An 18,383-nucleotide genomic window follows, 5' to 3' on the forward strand; every position below is an offset into this window, starting at 1 on the left:
GGATGCTGATTTATCTCTTCTTGTGTTAGAAAATAAATGTGTAAAACATGGCATAACCATACAAAATGTGACATACCCAGAGGTAAAATATTTACAGATCTGGAAATTGGCATTTTCTCATGTAGAGAGCATAGTCAAATCTTTATCAGGAAATTTTAAAAAAGGCTTAGCAAGCTGCTTAAGTTAAGAAATGCAAATTTGATTATCTCCCAGGTTAAAATCATTACAATTCCTTACACTGGGTTTTGTTATCAGTGAAAAGTGTATGATTAGTCAGTAGTGTTAGTGTTAACTTGCTGTAGTTGAACTTGTGAACTGTTCATTTCTCCTGGTAAATTCTGTAACTTGCCTATGAAATTGTAGCCACTAGATAATGCAGTGCACTGGGACAGTCTAAAAAGCAGAATAATGAAGAGCTATGACTAAGGTTTCAAAACAAAAATATTTCAAAGTGGCAACTAAACTGCAACGTTTGTTGCCTTTCTTTTAAGCCCCTTTCTACCTGGTTACTTACCTGGCCCTACTACTGTGAGGCTTGTGCAAACTTCCTCCAGGTCAGAAAACTTGTAGCATAGAACTGGTTGGATCCATAAGTCAAGCCACCTTCATGTAGTATGGTGTAGGAGGAGGTAGTCTGCTGCTAGAGAAAACGGAATGGCAATCTTTTGCTCATACCAGGTGCTTTACATTTGAAAGCAGGCTTTAGGAAAGAAACACTAGCCAAATAGCAGAGGCATACTGAAGGTATCAGTGACATCTATAGTAGCTTTCTACCCATTTTTATTTGAATGAAAGATAACATTAGCATAAGCCTTAATGTAAGCATTAAAAATTGAAAAAAATGGGAGCATGAAAAGGAGAAGCAGTTGTGAATGGCATATATTTGAAAAAGTGACACCAATTAAATGGGTTTTTTTGTAAGATCATGGTAAAAGAGAGTAAATCGATGAGAAAGTGCCAGCTCATTTTCTTTGCTTGTAACTCAGAATATGGTCAGGAAAGCTGGTGACTGGAGGAAAAACATAGAAGCAAATAGCCGTTTGATGAAGAAATTTGAGGAGTCTAGAGCAGAACTGGAGAAAGTAATACAGATTGCTAATTCTTGCTTAAAAGAAAAAGGAAATCCTGAAGAACTTCTCAGGAAACATAGCGTGAGTAAATTCTCTGACCCTCCTCATGGAAATCTTTGAATGCATGACACACAAGCGAAAAGCTTACTTAATTGTAAAACTGAAGTGAGTTTATTTCACATATATAAGCTATACGGGTCAGGTAAAACAAATGGTTAAGATCAAAACCCAAAAAAGGATAAAAGATCACCCCCCTTACTATGAATGTAAGTGACCAGAAATTGAAGAGAAGACCCCTAGAAATTAGGATTGGTTTTACCAGTAGAAGCATTGGGACATTTTACCAGTCTCATGGCATCCACTGCCTCTTTTTTTTCAGATTAATGTCTGTGTTATAAGCATTATTTATGCATATATCTTTAAAGTTAGGTTCCTGTTAAAATGCCATCTCACAGTACTGGCTGAAAATAAATAGCTAGAAGCAGATCTTTCCTTAGTTTAAACTTCAGCTCTTTAATGAAGCAGATATAACCTTGAAATTTACAGACTGTGTTAGGAAACTTCATATTGGCTGGTTAACATATCAATAACCAGCTTTGTCTTCTCACTTCACATTCCACCTCAACTTCAGGAATTCTTTAATCAGCTGGATCAGAGAGTCCTAAATGCCTTTCTGAAAGCATGTGATGAACTTACTGACATCCTTCCTGAGCAAGAGCAATACAACCTGCAGGAAGCTGTGAGGAAACTCCATAGGCAGTGGAAGGTTAGTGACGTTGAATGATTTCTCTGGTGTGAACCTTGGAACGTTTCTGCATGACCTAAAAAAAGTTAAAATAATGCAACTTATTTTTAAAATGTTATTTAGTTTCCTGTACAATTGGCAAAAAAAAAAAAAAAAGTATTTTGCAACATTAGATAATTACACCTACAAATACCCTTGTGAAAAAGCTCTGTTAAGAGGTCAAACATCAAGAAATGTGAAAAATTGGTTATGAAACCTTACATACAACCATACCCATGCCTGTGTCAATGATATTTGTTGAGAATAGGTGCTACCTTTTCTTACCTGATACTGAAACTGGATGATTGCAGTTACTTTACCAACCTTGATAAAACTGATTTGTAAGAGATTGGGATATCAGTTTAAATTGTATCTTCTGATTAAAGGCTCTAACAACTGAACAAACATTGCTTATAAGCTATGGAATTTTTTTGCCTGCTACATCATGTTGCAGCTCAAAGCTGAAGCAATGGGCAAGTAATTTATTCCTCTCACACAGACAGGAATATCTAGAAGCAGTTGTGCATGCACCTTCACTATTGTTTGTTTTATTATTTTATACAGGAAATATTTGTTATATCTTGCCAAGAATCAGGATGTCTCTAACGTGCCTTATTCTTGTCCCCAAAAACTTATGGACCTACAATATATATAGGAGATATTGGTAATATGATTGCTTTATTTATTTTAGAATACAGAGAAACCCTAATCTGTTCTTGCACATACAGGCTTAATTTTCTCTATTAGCATGTTTAAGATTTCTTATTTGTAGTAATTGAGATAATGGGAATAGTGATTATCTCTGTGCTTATTTATTGCCCCTATGGATGTGTAGGATCTTCAAACAGAAGCTCCGTATCATTTGATCCACTTGAAGATTGAAGTACAGAAAAGCAAGTTTCTAGTCACCGTGGAGGAGTGCAAAGCTGAACTAACTCGTCAGAACAAGGTGTTATCAAGAGAAGGCAATGAAAGGATGATCGAGGAACACGTGGTATGAATTAGGTGCCACCATGTGGGCATTTACAGAAATACATTTCAATGTCAATAATAGGGAGCTGACCAGCTCTTAAGCCCCCAAGCAATCTGTGCACAACTAAATCAGATCAGTCCTTAGGGCCTTTAGCAAAAAGACTGATTTGAGCTTAGTACAGTTTATAACAAACATCTAGATATGTGTTGGGATTTCTACCAATTTGGATTTTTTATTGGATTTTCTGTTTTGTCTCCCATCAGTTGTTCTTTGGTGACAAGGGACCTTACCACCTTTGTGAGAAAAGGCTGAAACGGATTGAAGATCTGTGCCAAAAACTACCAGTTTCTGATCCAGTGAGGGGTACATTGGAAAGCAGCCAACGAATCCTGAAGGAGCTCAAATCCCAGATAGACAGCACATATGTGAAGTTAACAGAGCACTCAAACACCTGGAAGAGCTATAAGAACAGGTGTCAGCTCAATTGCTAGCTGAATTTCACAGAGCCTTATATGTGGTCGCTCATTTAAATGTCATCATAGATCCATACCATGTAAAGAATGATACAGTGTTGTTGGCTATACTTTATGTAGCAATTCCACAAATTTATAGTGGGTATTACAATTTCGGGCTTACATTTAAGAGGCTACCGATCAGTGGTGGCAATTTTTGTCTAACTTTTTTCCTTGCTTTGCATTATGTCATGTCTTATTTCAGGTTTTCTGAACTGGCAAATTGGATTTTATCAACAGAAAGAGAATTAAAGAAGATAAAGGAAAGTGTCAATGACACTACCAAATACAAGCAATTTAAAGCATCTGTGGGGGTGAGCCCTTGGCTTGTATTCTAACAAAGATACTGTCATTGCTACTGGAACTTTGGATAAAACTCTATTCTAAAGTAGTGCAACTGTTTTACTGTGTAGACCATAGTAGTTCTGCTGATTCCTGGTGTTCTTAAAAATGTTTCCAGGAGAAAGGTCCAAATGCAGCAAAGTGCTGCACAAGTTTCTACTTTGAGTAGTTTAGAGAATGGCAGGTTCCTTTTACCTGTATATTCAGAACATCCACAATACAGAAGCAGGTAGAATAAATAGTTGCCCCTCATCTCACTGCTTGCACAGTTAAAAGTGCTGTATACAGAAACACCAAAATTTCTGGGCTAGTTGTTTTTGAAGGATCAAGTTATTGTCTTACATACAGAGAAAGCTTTTATAACAAAAATTCTTTTCCATGATAGTACGACAGGGTAATGTCAACTTCTATATTGGTGACTGGTAACAGAAGTGGTAGAATAGTTGAAGATTGAGCCATTTTGTTTAAATTTAGTTAAATTGATTTAGGCAATAATTTATTGTGTCGCCTGGGACTTAGCTTGACCCTAATTTCTTTTCTTTATCTCATATACTAGGAGCAAAAATAGGAATGTCACATACTGTAGGAGTTTGTGAATGTCATGAGCAGGTTGTAAGGCTATTTGTGCAGAGAAAACATGATTTGGATGACCTTGATAAAGCAGATCAACTTTTAGCTTAATGGTTGCTTCTGCTCCAAAAAGTCTGATTTACTCATGCAGTTTCACTGCTGGCAACCTATCAGCACTGGCACAAAGATATAAATGAACTATTGGACAAAAAGGGTGTGGGGGGGACATGGGGACAAAATTATGTAAAAGCTTATACCACTTGAAATTTTATGTTTTGGAAAGACATGTTTAAGATTTAAATAAAAAATGTTGTCGGTATATGGAAGGTATACACATGGTGTCTACTGACTGTTTGTAGGTAAAACGTTAGTTTGTGAGGGAAGAGTACTCCATTACTACTTATTAGACTGTGCTTTAATAAAAGAAAGTCTGTGGAGGAAATGCAAAAATCTAGCCATTGACTGGAGCAGAATCAGATAGGATATGCAAATAGGAAAATAGCACATTTCTAGTGTCTCAGTGTAAGAACTAATGTAGTATGCTTATACTGATTTTTGAGCTGATGTCATGAATGCCACTCTTTAATGTATTTTGTTTGAAGAAAATATGTTTTGGTTCTTCCATAGGAAATTAGGAAGCATATTAACAAGCAAGGAGAAAATCACAGCTGGCTGAAATCTAGGCTTGCTCTTTTGACCGCAGTATGTCCTGATTTGGAGGCAAAAAAGACAGAGGATGAGCTTTGTAAACTTTCCAGTGACTTCAAGGGACTCCTAGATTTGCTGGCTGAGGTACAGTATGAGGGACACAAGAACTCTCCATTTACAGCATCATTTTGAATTACATAAATCATGACTTTCACAAGCATAAGTTTCCTACTGTGTTTTTTTAATTAAACTGCAAGCAATTCAGCAACAAAAAACTCGTTTGTACTACTTGGATAGCAAAGCCTTCAGAGTAGCAGGCCAAAATTACTGGCATTATTGTAATGGATCTTTTCCCTTTGCAGGATTGGAAATCATCCTAATAAATGTTTCTGGAATCAAAATGTCAATATTTTTAGAGGCAAAAGATAGTTTTCTAAAATCAACATGTAGTGAACATTGGCAAAACTGTGATGTACATCAGCTAGTGGATATTAAATTTTACTTTAATCTTCATTTATGTATCTTTTTTATGATGGAAAAATAGAGAAAATTTTGTGAGGTACTTTCAAATCATTAAGAATGTCTCTTGTTTTATGAATTAGCAGGGAATTTACTACTTCACAATTTTCACAGTAAAAGGAAAGATCAAAACAAACTTAGAACAACTTACATGACAAGGCAGAACAGATCCATTTGAAAAGAGTTCAGGATAGAGAAGGAATCTAGACTTCAAATTCCATTGTTAATTCTTGTGGAGGCATTGTAGGTGTTCCAAGTATATAAAAGTTTAATATATTTATTGAAAGTTCTACAAACTTCCATGGTGTGAAAATGGTCTTTGGGAAGTTGGAACAACCAGTGTTTTGATTTACATGTGACTGCAAAAAAACTGAAGATAACTATCTTTTCTTAAGTACTTTTACTAGGTTTGGTGTGGGGGGCTTTTTCCCTCTAAAATTCAGAACTAAGGGGAGCACAAATTCACAAAGGTAAAAAGAAAAAAGAGCTACAATCTAAACTTGCTTTGAATGTAAAACCATAATTTAAATGGCACTTTATAATATAGTTAAGAGACTGCTGATTTCTTAGAAATCTGAGTAGTCTTTGCAGCTCAATTTACAGCTTATTGATAAGGTAGATGAGACTTTTTAAACAAGGACTGACACTGGGTATTTCTAGAGCTCAGGAATGTTTTTTGGAGAGTAAAGATTAAACATTTCTGTAACAGGAAAGAAAATGGCTTGAATCTGAATGGCCCTCCAAAGTGAATATGAACTGGAAAGAAAGGAAGGAAGAAAAAGAAAGAAGTTGTTTAGTTCTAGAGTACTTCATGGTTTAAAAGACAGGAACTGTCTGAGGAACAGAGGCTGTACTGAGAGTCAGCTACAAGTAGTTTGCTACTTGGCATGTGCGTATCATGCTCCATAAACCCAGGGTAACAGAGGATTTTAATATATTTGTGATGTACCAGGGCATTGCTCTAGAAGGTCCAGAAGGTAGCAATATTTTTTTGTGATCTGGGTAGCTCAAGTGTTTAGGAATCTGGGTCAGCTTGCAAAGGCTGAAGACAGTGTGTATTTTCTAAGTGATAACCATTAAGTTGCTGACCCAGATCTGTTCTTACCATATGGCAATGTAATAGTGAGTATGTCTAAACAAGACTAAAAAACTTGGTCTACAGTCACTCTTTCAATGTGAAGTTAAAGGTAACAAGAATCCTGAAGACAAAAATGGTTTAAATTTAGACAATTTACCCTACTTTTTTGAGGAAAGAAAAAAACAAACACACAAATATTAATATTCCCTTAAAGTATAGATGTGCCTTTCAACATGAAATATTTAAAGCTATCTGTAATTGTAGATTGAAAAGACTTTAGGCACTGTTGGAGACTGTGTCCAGTACAAAGAAGAAGTTAAAAGTGCAATTGAAGAATTAATCAGCAACTCTAAAGAAGCCCAGGCAGAGGCTGAAAAGATCCTGGATACCGAAAGCTTATTACAAGCTCAGCAGCTACTACTACATCATCAGGTAGGGCAATTACTCATTTATTCAATTTAAAAATGGTGTTACATCCACTAGCATAACTTTTGATATTTAAACTTGTAAGGGTTTATATGTTGAAACAGTCTTATATTCCCTAGTGTTGATGTCTTATGATAAAAACCAAAACAATGTATTCAAATGTTAATGCACAAAGATGAGCTTGCTTTTCTACTTTTATTTGCTATCCTTTTATTTAGACGAGCATGTTTTTCTACTTTTATTTGCTATCCTTTTATTTCATATTGGGTTTTTGGGCATAGAATACCTGAAAAACAAGCTTCATGTTCTTAAAATTTTGGTTAAGTGTACTCTTCAAATATGCAGTTTTTCTCTTTTTAACTTTCTTTAAGTTTGAGTGGTTTTAAGTTGAGATTTGACCATGGTAAATTGGACCCACCTCTAACTGTTGGAGAGGATGTGTACCTCTAGGTTCATCTCCTTCTCTGGGTTGCTACTGCAGTAACAGATGAGCATCCATTCTGTAGAACAGGAAGCTTTTTATGTTCTTATAATAGATAGAAACATGTATGGACTACAGAAAGGATAAATCATTTGGGTTGCATAGAGCAAGAATCATGGGTTATAAGGCCAAATATGGGAAATTAACTTTGAAGCCTGCTGAAAGCTAATCAAAATAAAAACAATTTGCTGTCGATGTTTAGGCATTATAGAAGTGTTTTATATTAACATCAATGTCTCTAAGGTCAGACATGTAGTGCCTGATCAGACAGTAAGACTGTCTTACCTTTGTCCTATCTAAACTCTCTGTTTAGAGAGTAAAAGCTATTGTATGTGTTAAGGTTCATATATGTTTTTGCAGTACTCTGCATTTCTTCTCTGTCATAGGAGAGTTAGTAGCAATAGTTAGCTGCTTCTTGAGTTCTCAAACTCTCCTCCTTTTGATCCAGAGTTTGTTGAAGTTAAAACAGACTTGGACAAAGACCCAAAGATATCAAGAGTAGAGTTGAGCAGGGAGTTGTGACCTTGCGATGGGTCAGGCATATTGGGAAAGAATAAGAAGTTTCTGACAGTGCTACAAAGCAAAATGCATTGGAGAAAGAATTGTGCAACTGATCTGTCTTTACTGTTCATTAATGAATGCTGATATATTGTTTTGATACATCTGAAGCTCCAACCTATGCTTCAAATAGTGCAGAGCAGACCTGAATGCTTCCAGGCAATCATGAGGGATATATGCATGTGTGGCTAACTGATGTGGTTGCTCAGCCCTTGTGGCATCTGCATTCTAAAATATTGTTTTGAATAAATGGACATACTGTCAGTCTCTCTCTAATTCATATGCCACAAAAGGTGTACACACTTTTTGGAAGCTAAGACATAATACTTGATGAGTGCATGAGACTCAGAAATACTGGTGACAGTTATACCTTTGTTGACTCTCATTGCACACCCCTGCGAAGGCAGAAAGTGTTTTCATTGTGTTCGTTTCCTAAAGTCTAATCATTCCTGTTGGATGAAATCTTTTAGCAAAGGACAAGGAGACTTCGTGCAAAGAGGCAACATGTGCAACAGCAGATCTCCCAAGCTAAACAGTTGCAGATTGAAGGTGGGCTGCCTGGCACAATGCAAGAGGATTTACAAAAGTTGGAAGGAACATTGGAGAACATGCAGCAGACTATGGAGAAACGTGAAGAGCAACTGCAGGTGGATTCTTTGCAAGTATAAATAAAACCCCCATGCTTTTACCTTTAGGATAACCCCAAATTTCTTTTAATGTAAAAGGTCTGAACTCACTCTCCCACCTCTGAATCCTGTTTCTTGGTGTTTTCATCATCTGTAGTTCCATGAAAACTACTTAAAGCTGCTGGATGCCTTTATTAATAAAAGAAATAGCATTTTGTTTGGAAGTGTTTAAAAGTCTCGAGTACTAAGTCATAATGGATACTTTAATTTATTTGTCAGTCAACTTTTTAGATGGGTTGCCTCCCCTGGTTATTAAAGATGACATTGCCCATGAATAGAGAGTCCTTAGGCTGGATATTGAATTAATAAGATCTGATGTGGTGCAAGTATAATCCTTACAACTCCTGTGTGAAATACATGCTGTCATCCTAGATTTAAAGAACGAGGGAAAAAGTCACAGAGAAATATAACCTGGTACAATCCTTTTGACACCTGATCATTGACTGAACTGGGACTGGAATGTATATATTCTTGCACCCAAATCTGAGGTTTCTTTTACACTCCTCTAAGCAGAATGGTAATCCAGCTGTCCACTATTCCATATATGTTTAAATTCATCAAAACTATTTACTGTGGTAAAGTGGCAAGATGAAAAAAAGCATAATGTAAAAATTTATTATTGAAAACTGTATTTTTCTAAAGGATCTCATACATAGAGTCTTAACTTGGGCTTTGCTTCAGAATCAAGAAAATACTTGTTTATGCCCTTACAATTCTTGTGACTGATAATTAAACATTGTAAGTTAACCAAAATTCTGCATTATCAGAACAAAAGGATTCCTCAGTTTAAGTTTCCTCTGAGAAGAGATTTTCTTCCATGATTTTACTGTAATCTATTTCACTAGAGAACTTGAAAATCCTTTTGATGTTTTTGACTACCTGTCACTATAAGCATAATCATGTCCTACTTCATATTTCTTATAGGACTTTCAAATATAAGATTTAAATATTGCTGGCACCTTAGAGAACAATGTTGTTGTTTTTTTTTTTTTTGCACAGCACAATATTAATCAGTGAAAATTCAAGGGAAAACTTTTATTTGGTTCAAAGCAATTTAATCTGTAGAGCAAGTGGCATTTCAAGAGCAATTGTTTTATTTTATGTCAAGTCTTTCTCTTTTTCCTTTTTCAGTAACTTACAATGAAAATACTTTTTTCTCTCCTTTAATCTTGTCTTTGTGTTCCTGTTTTGGGTTTGCTTGTTTGTTTTTCTAGGTTACAGTAAATAAATGGGAGCAGTTTGAGAGAGATAAAGAAACAGTAGTAAAATATCTCAATCAAGCAAGCTCTGCACTTGAACGTATCTTAAACTTTAGCAGTCTAGAGAGCCTCTCTGCAGAACTGGAGCAGACAAAGGTATTTACTGTGTGAAATACAGGAACTGAGATTCTTCCTGCCTTTTTGTTAACGTGTAGTAAGCATATTGCCATCAATCTTTGCATGGTTTCCTGTAGTGCTGGTGCAAATTGCATATACAGGTTAGATACTGCATAAACTGCCAGTCATACTTGTTACACTACCTACTTACTGCAATTTCAGGCTGTAAAATCATGCTTCTTATTTTTTCTTTCTACCTCTCTTTTTTTTCAATCAGAATCATCTGTATCAGGAAGGCTATATCCTACCTCTTTATACATACCCAAAATACTAGTTACTATGGTTTCTGATATGAGTAAAAACTTATTTCATGAAAGTATCATGAATTACTCAAAATCTGCCTCTGAAACGCATGTATGCATTAAAATGATTTTGAGGATTTCCCATTTTATGCTCAGTAATCATCTGTACTAGTCAGCTAAATAGTGTCAAACACTGGTGTATCAACACCAGTAGTGTGCTCTTTGGCATGGTTATGTGGACTGTGCTAACTAGCATTCTTCTGTCCCTGAGGTGGAAAAGGAGAGGCTTTTACAGCACGGATATAAGCCATAACATGCCACTTGCCCTTGGTAATGTAAAATTATCCCAGCCCATTTTATTTACTAATATAGAAGTAATAGGAGTAATTTGCTTTTCTAAGTGCCACACATTTACTGGAAATTCTCTAAACTTCTGTGGTGTGAAAACTGTCTTTGGAAAGTTGGACCAACCAATGCTCTGATTTACAAGTGACTGAAAAAGATTGGAAGTTACCAACTTCTTTTCAGTACTTTTACTTTTTTCCCCCCTCTAAAAGTGAGAACTCAGGGGAGCACAAGTTCACAAAGGTGAGTGAAAGAAAGACCTAAAATCCAAACTTGCTTTGAATCTAAAACCGTAATTTAAATGGTACTTTATAATATAGTTAAGAGACTGCTGATTTCTTAGAAGTCTGAGTAGTCTTTGCAGCTCAATTTACAGCTTATAGATAAGGTGGATGAGACTGTTAAAACAAGGACTGATACTGGGTATTTCTAGAGCCCTGGAATATGTTTTGGAGAGTGAAGACTAAACAATTCTGTAACAGGAAAGAGAACGGCTTGAATCTGAATGGCCCTTCAAAGTGAATATGAACTGGAAAGAAAGGAAGGAAGAATAAAGGAAGAAAAGAAATAGATGTCTTAGTTCTAGAATACTTTATAGTTTAAAAGACAGGGACCATTTGAGGAGCAGAGGCTATACTGAGTCTGCCACAAGTGGTTTGCTACTTGCCACATGCATATTGTGGTCCATAAACCCAGGGTAAACAGAGTGTTTTAATATATTTGTCACTCGTCATACTGCTTACCCTTTCATGAATCTAATAGTAAATTATGCATATCTTGATATATGCTCAGCATCCATTGTTCTGGTTTATGGCTTTAGTTTGTTTGTGACAAGAAATAGTTGCTGAATGAAGTGAGATTAGAAGGTTCAAGATCTCCCTAAAGGGTAAAATTTCAAGATTAAATAAAGATGAATATAATCTTCCACAAATCACACATTTCTTTTTATTTATTTAAGCGTTAGTATGTATATGGGATGCAGATACTATTTCCAACCACAAACAGTGAGGAAAAATACCTTTTGTGTGTGTGTATATATATATGTATGAAACTCTTTATAGTTGTATTAATGTGTCTTGCATCCTTACAGGAACTTTCTAAACAGACTGAAGCAATGGCAATGCAGGCTGAGAATTTGGTGAAGAATTCTTCTGAGATACAGCTTGGTTCAAAGAACAAGCAGTCCCTTCAGCAACAGGCAAAATCAATCCAAGAACAAGTGAAAAAAGTGGAAGTTACTCTTGAAGAAGAGTACGTTCTTAACAAGTCCTAATATTTATTCTCCACAATAAGATTGTATCAAACCTTGTCAACATTTTGTGTTGTCTCATCAGTTCTGTCATTCACAGCTTGCTGTGGCATAGTAACCAAGTTATATTACCAAATATGTCAAAAGACTGTGTGCAAATAAACAATCTTTTTTTAATACATAGTTTATCAAAGCACTTAGTTGCATTTAATCTGTCACTTATCTTTAAGTCCTATTCTTGTGAAGAAGGGATAATTAAACACATTCTTGAGGTACTAGATTCTTTTAGAAAGAAAAATCTCAGTACAAGAACAGCACATTTACCATATTTGCCACAGTTTTCAGTATTCCACTTTCTCCATTGGAATGTCAAGAAGTGCCTTCATCTTACCTGAATGCCCAGATTTTACTTTATGGGCAGTATCAAAAGCTGCTTCTGCTGCAAAGAAAAAAAATAAAGGCATATTTTGCCAAATTTTATTTAAAAATCTGAAGTTCAAATTCCAAGAAAACGTTAAGTCTTACATATAGTTGTAGCTTTTTGTATTTGTTAAAATTCCATTTCTTTTCTTGAGTAACTAACTCAGTTACTGGACTCAAGTCACTCAGCTTCAACTTCAACTGCTGCAGTTCTTGTTTTATCTATATAAACATACAATTATATGTATGTATGAACTTTGTATTTTTTGCATATATTAGTTCTAATACACAAATTGTGGCTATATCTGCCAATTCTATGTTATCTTACTGGAATTACTATGTAGAATAATTGCTTTATAAGTTTAAGCAGGTACTACCCCTTCCCTCTGAATACGAGCAAAGAGCAAAACCCACATGGTTGGTTTCTTCCCCCTTCTGACCATTGTCAGTTTGGTGCCATTTTCTTCCAGATGTAAAAGAACAGTTGTAAATCGTAATAACTAGCTTATGCAGCAGATGGAACTTTCTGACTATTTGTGGTCTTAATATTTTTACATAAGACTTTCTCCAGTATGAAGTATCACAGTGATTTGCAGGCAAATTCTACCGTATCCTACCGAATACTTTATTTTAGACATGGTTTTGTCCAATATTGGAGAGAAAACTAGTGTGATTTTTTTTCAGTTAAGAAATTTTTTCTTCCAACAGTGGGTATTCACTTTTTTATAATGTCCTCTGTTTTTAAATGAAAGCCATCCTTGGTATCTTCTTTTAATGTAGATACAAAATAGATTTTAGTTGAATGTATGGATTATACCAAATGTCTGTGGTACTGTGACAGATAATAAATAAATGCCTTCCACAAAACATGCAAATATATACATCTCTCTATAGTGAATCTACAGAACACATACTCAGTGTGTAAGGGTTACGTTGTAGCTCGTGTCATCAGTAAAAAGTCTTGGCCGAGCAATGTAAAGCATGCACGGTACACACTACGCCGGTGAACAGCAAAGAGAAAGAAGTTTGAACAGCTCTCCATCATCCCCTGCAGAGCTAACATAGCACATCTGTTTTCCAAGGAACATAGCTGTATATTGTTGGGGCTATATTCTTTACAGCCTGTGGCTTTCTCATAGTCATAAGGAAGGCAGATACAAAGGCAAAGGTGTTTCAGCTGTTGGTCCCTTGATTCTGATTTCCATCTATATTTTCTTAGGCTAGATTTGAGTGAAATATTTTTGCACTTAATTTTCCTACAAATAACTTGAATTTTACACTTGTAGTAGATGGCTGTTGACATTGCTATTTTTTTCATTGTGAAAATAAGAAAAAATGAGAAGGCCAATTTTTAAATATTTAGACTATATCTTTTCTTAAAGCTTTCTCTTGCTTTAACGATGGAGAGAAAAAAATTAAACTTGTTAGACTGGAATAGTTTTTAAGACTATATTTAAAAGGAAAATGTATTTTGGAATTTTGTAATAGGCTTTTCTGAGGAAATTTTAGTATTTCCAGTGAAATGGAAAGTGCATATTTTGCAAACTGTGTGTAGGGCCTACATTAGCATTGATTTCTTTACAATGATTTTGAAAGAGCAGAAACTTGTATACTGGAAGGCACTATAGGGGCATTAGGCTTTTTCCTTGTGATAAAAAGTGTTTTGTTTGCTATTCAAGATATACAATAACCATCCATAATCTGTGGCTGTTTAACATAACTATGACTTAGTGTTTCGAAGAATATAAATCTATCGACTCTGAGGCAGTTGACTCTCATGTAGTATTGATTCTTTGGCTAGATATGAAAACATTGCCTCAGAAAATACAAACTTCCTGCAAAATGGGAAGACTGCTGTTATAAAAACTCATGTTTAATAAAGCAGTCAAGCACTGGTGAATGCTTGTACATCCACAATACACTGGTTTTAATAATTCCATTCTAGTGGCTAAATGACGAACATCTATGCACTCAAGTTATCTCAGTTTTTAGATACCTGATACAATCATTCTTCCGTATTTCATAGAAATCGTACTTGTGTTACTTTTTCTTTCTCTTCTTGCTGCAAAAAGATTCTTGACATACAGCTGATTAATGAAGCTGTATTGTTTACGTCTCAATGTCCCCACTGTGACTAATATAATTGTTTGAATTTGGGTGTACAGTCCAAGTGAGAACCAAGGTTTAATTTAGTTATACAGCTTGGTCTTCTAAACCCAAGAGTTTTGAAAATGAGCCTTCTATAGACTAAATAAGTTACATTTTTGTTCTAGCGAGAATATGGGCAGGTTTATGATATTAAACTGTTTATTCTTTTTAATTAATTTGGTTAATTTTAGTATTAAAAGCATGGAAATGGTGAAAAACAAGTGGGATCAGTTTGGCAATAATTTTGAAGCTTTGTACCTCTGGATAGCTGAACAAGAAAAAGAACTGGAAACTTTGGAAACATCATCATCTCCTTTGGACATACAGATCAGCCAAATCAAGGTGATTAGTTCTTGTTATGTTTAGCATTAAAAGACCATTTATCTGTCATTTTGCTGGAGGCCAAATGGAAGAACAGATATTTTATGTTTCAGAACTACCATGATGTGATGATGTCATACTTTGTACATGAATATACCAAGTGGTAAGATTTTTTTATAAACTAAAGGAAAATTCTTATAGACTGCCTCTTTTTTTTTTTTTTAAGTGTTTAGTTTACATGTATGGAGCCTTTGTGTGTATGGCTAAAAGCACTATTTAATTTATACTTATTTTTTTGAATAATCTTAACCAGTGTTAAAAATAGTCTCATAAATACAAGGTATATAAGGCTTTTCTATTTTGAAGCAAGCATCAGCTAGTGGGTATAGAACTTGATTTAAATCTTACAGGCTAAAGTTATAACTTGATTTATGTACTTTTATGCTAAAATAATAAAGAAATGATTGCTCTTGGTAGCTCACAAACCTACCTACCATTTATTGCTATTATATTTATACTGTATTAAAGTCTGCATACGTTCTGGTAGATACAATACACAGTGGTTTAGGTTCTTCATGCTGATTGAGGTGTATATTGTCTCCAAGCATTGCATTTCAAGGGCTGACTTCATATCCTCCCACAAATAAAAACGTACGTTCTCTGAGAGGATGGAGTGTTTCAGTACTTTGATGATCCTTGAGATCTTTTCCAACCTTGTTGATTCTGTGATTCTGTGTGATTCTGTAATATGCAGTGCTTACTGACATTTTTTGTGACCTACTTGCTCTTCAGAATGTGCACAGGTGTGCAGCTGCTTCCAAACATGGACCAGTCTGACACTAGATATTTCTAAAGGATCACAACTTCACATACGTCAAATAAATACAATCTTGATTTTATCACTGATGAATGAAGCAATGCTTGAATTCTTGAATCTTCATCACAGCAAATAAAAAACAGTTTCCTTGTGAAATACCATATATGCACTTTTTCCCCTGGCATACATTGTCACGTCATGCTTTTCAGTAGTTAGTGGAGAGGATTCCTTTGTTAAGACAGAAAATAAGTGCAGCAAATTGCACTAATAATGCATTACAGTGTGACAGCTCTTGTCTGTCTAAAGGTAGCCTACTTAAGCCCTACTAGCCCATTCAAGCCAGTTTCCCAGAAATGCTATATATGCAGATGAGCAGTAATTTTTATACTGCATTGCAACTTTCTGAAAATTCCACCATAATTCTTTCTCATTAAAATATCATGAAAGAAGGAAAATGGTCAGCAGGAAATGCTTAGAAATCTCTTGAGTGAACAGACGTAAAGCAGAGAAAACTTATCAGATAAAAGCTAGAGTACATCATTGTAACTCAGGTGAACAAATGAGCTTTATGAACTCCGATGCATGAAATGACTCCTCTGACCTCTGGGTGCATGGACATAGCTAGAGGTCTTCAGGAGCATGGCCTTGTGCCTGATTTCGGAGAATTTTGTGGGGAATTTTTTGTAAGTTTCCTGAGTTACTCTGTGCCACAATGCTAATCAGCATACTTAGTTCATCATTTCCAGGACAACATATTAGTAAGGGATATTACAGCATGAGGCGAATGAATAAAAAGTAGCGTGTTCCCTGATATCTTTGGCTGAACCTGGGGTCAGCTCAATGTAATTATCGTACACAGTAATACTCTACTTCTGGTGACATAGATTGCAAAACCCCAGTGACTTCAGCAGAGCCAGATTTTCACCCACACATTTCTCAAAAATTGCTGGTGGAACAGAATGTCAGTTATCACAAGTAGTTACCATTGGTGGCAGACTCAGTGAGAGTTTGAAGGCCTCAATTATCCACCTTCTTTTATGTAAGAGCACATTTAACAGAATAGCGTGGGAGTGAAAAAACGCTGCCTCATTTGTATCTGCTGCATTGTTAGATAATTTCAGCTTCAGGGCTGCAAATCCAGTATTCTTTTCCTCAGCACTGTATTCTCATGCAAAAAAGGGTTTTTTTTATAATCCAAATTAATTCAGAATATATTGCATAAAAAGACACTATAAATGCTTACAGCATCACACTTTCTTCTGTACCATCACCCTGCTAATTCTAGACTGTTGCAGTAAGCCATTCCTGAGCTTTATAATGGCAAAAAGAGATACCACATTTTTATTCACAATTGTAGCAGAAGGTGGGCACCTTCTATGTTTTTGAGAGTGCATTTTCAGGAAAGTTTTTGGCCAACTTCATAAGCATATTTATCTTAACATTTTTATACTTGAGAATGCTATTGCCTATTTCAGTTTCAAAGAGCACTCTTGGCTTTTTCAGTTCTCTCCCAGTGAGTGATTTTCACTCCTTTTGAGAAGAACTCCATGTACATGCTACATCAGCAGAAAACAATTCTGCTGGGGAAAAAAAAAAAAGAAAAAAGTCTTATTTCCAAGTTCACTGATGCTTACTGGATAAAGAGCCACTGCATGGGAAACACAATAAGTTTCCATCTTGGATGTTGTACGTTTTCAGGTTTGCTTCTAATTTGCAATAAAATCAGGCACAAAATAATACTTGTCATGTGCTGTCCTGCAGCTGATACAACATAAAGCCAATGCTAGTTTGTCTTTATGCATTTGCTAGTTGACAGAAGACAGCTGAAAAGTACCAAAGGCCATCACTATTGTTTCATGCTTTCTTGTTTTACTGTAATGATGTTCTTTATTTAATCCTTTATCTGAGGGCACATTGATTCTACCTCATCATCTAATTTAATTATTCTTTATTATACAATAGAATTTTAAATTGGAAGATTAAACACTCTTTATTGGTTTTCAAATCGTAGCCTGTTTTATTTTGTAAGTGCTTGAAAGTTTATTAAACAATCAACAGTTAGGCTTCAGCTTTTTAACAATATTGGTTTACACTTCCTTTTTTTGTCTTGGATTTATTTTGAATCTTTAAGAGAATTGTGTATTAATTTGCTTTGAAATAAGAGATGGTAAAATATGAACCGTCTCACAAAAATATGCACTTCAGCCAATTCTAATTGTTCTTCATAGACAATGTATTCAGGGCAGACTATTTTTCAAACTTTTTTCCAGTACTAATTTCAAGAAGAAATTGCAGGGCATATTGAAGAGTTTTGTAACTAGTTGTTTCAAGAGATCAATGAACTCTCCTCTCAGTTATTTATTTAACAATTAGTAGCTCAGAATTAAGTGGAAAATATTAATCAGATAATTAAAAAAACTGTTGTGTTTCTTTATTTGCTATTACTTTACATTTTAGGTTATTAATAAAGAAATAGATGGTAAAATAACTGGAATCTCAAAACTAGAGGATGAAGCCAAGTCTTTTTCCCAGTTTATTACCTCTGGAGAATGTGCACGTATTAAAGCCAAACTGACTCAAGTCAAAAGGTATTGGGAAGAGCTAAGAGATCATGCTCGGAGACTGGAAGGAACAATCACAGGGAACGTATCAGCACAGCAGAAATATGAAGAAAGCCTTAAGCAGGTAGACAATGTGAAATTTAATGGATTGTTTGCAGCAATACCTAGAATTACTCTTTATTTTCCCAAAACTGAATATAAAAGGCATATTATAATAGGACGGACTAGAATATATGATCAGATTTTTAAGGTAATTG

General features: G+C 35.2%; 1 protein-coding gene across 1 annotated transcript in view; it reads left to right on the top strand.

Moving 5' to 3' along the window:
* Positions 1–18,383, top strand: part of SYNE1 (spectrin repeat containing nuclear envelope protein 1) — a 295,201-nt gene that overhangs the window by 89,819 nt on the left and 186,999 nt on the right. The window contains exons 22-33 of the mRNA XM_054395242.1: positions 987–1,151; positions 1,702–1,836; positions 2,690–2,848; positions 3,091–3,299; positions 3,545–3,653; positions 4,879–5,043; positions 6,761–6,928; positions 8,432–8,608; positions 9,862–10,002; positions 11,701–11,861; positions 14,619–14,769; positions 18,023–18,250. Of these exons, the coding sequence (XP_054251217.1) occupies positions 987–1,151; positions 1,702–1,836; positions 2,690–2,848; positions 3,091–3,299; positions 3,545–3,653; positions 4,879–5,043; positions 6,761–6,928; positions 8,432–8,608; positions 9,862–10,002; positions 11,701–11,861; positions 14,619–14,769; positions 18,023–18,250 (1,968 nt within the window). The remainder of the gene's footprint in view (positions 1–986; positions 1,152–1,701; positions 1,837–2,689; positions 2,849–3,090; positions 3,300–3,544; positions 3,654–4,878; positions 5,044–6,760; positions 6,929–8,431; positions 8,609–9,861; positions 10,003–11,700; positions 11,862–14,618; positions 14,770–18,022; positions 18,251–18,383) is intronic.

Source organism: Indicator indicator, chromosome 2, assembly GCF_027791375.1.
Source record: "Indicator indicator isolate 239-I01 chromosome 2, UM_Iind_1.1, whole genome shotgun sequence".
Lineage (NCBI taxonomy): Eukaryota > Metazoa > Chordata > Aves > Piciformes > Indicatoridae > Indicator > Indicator indicator.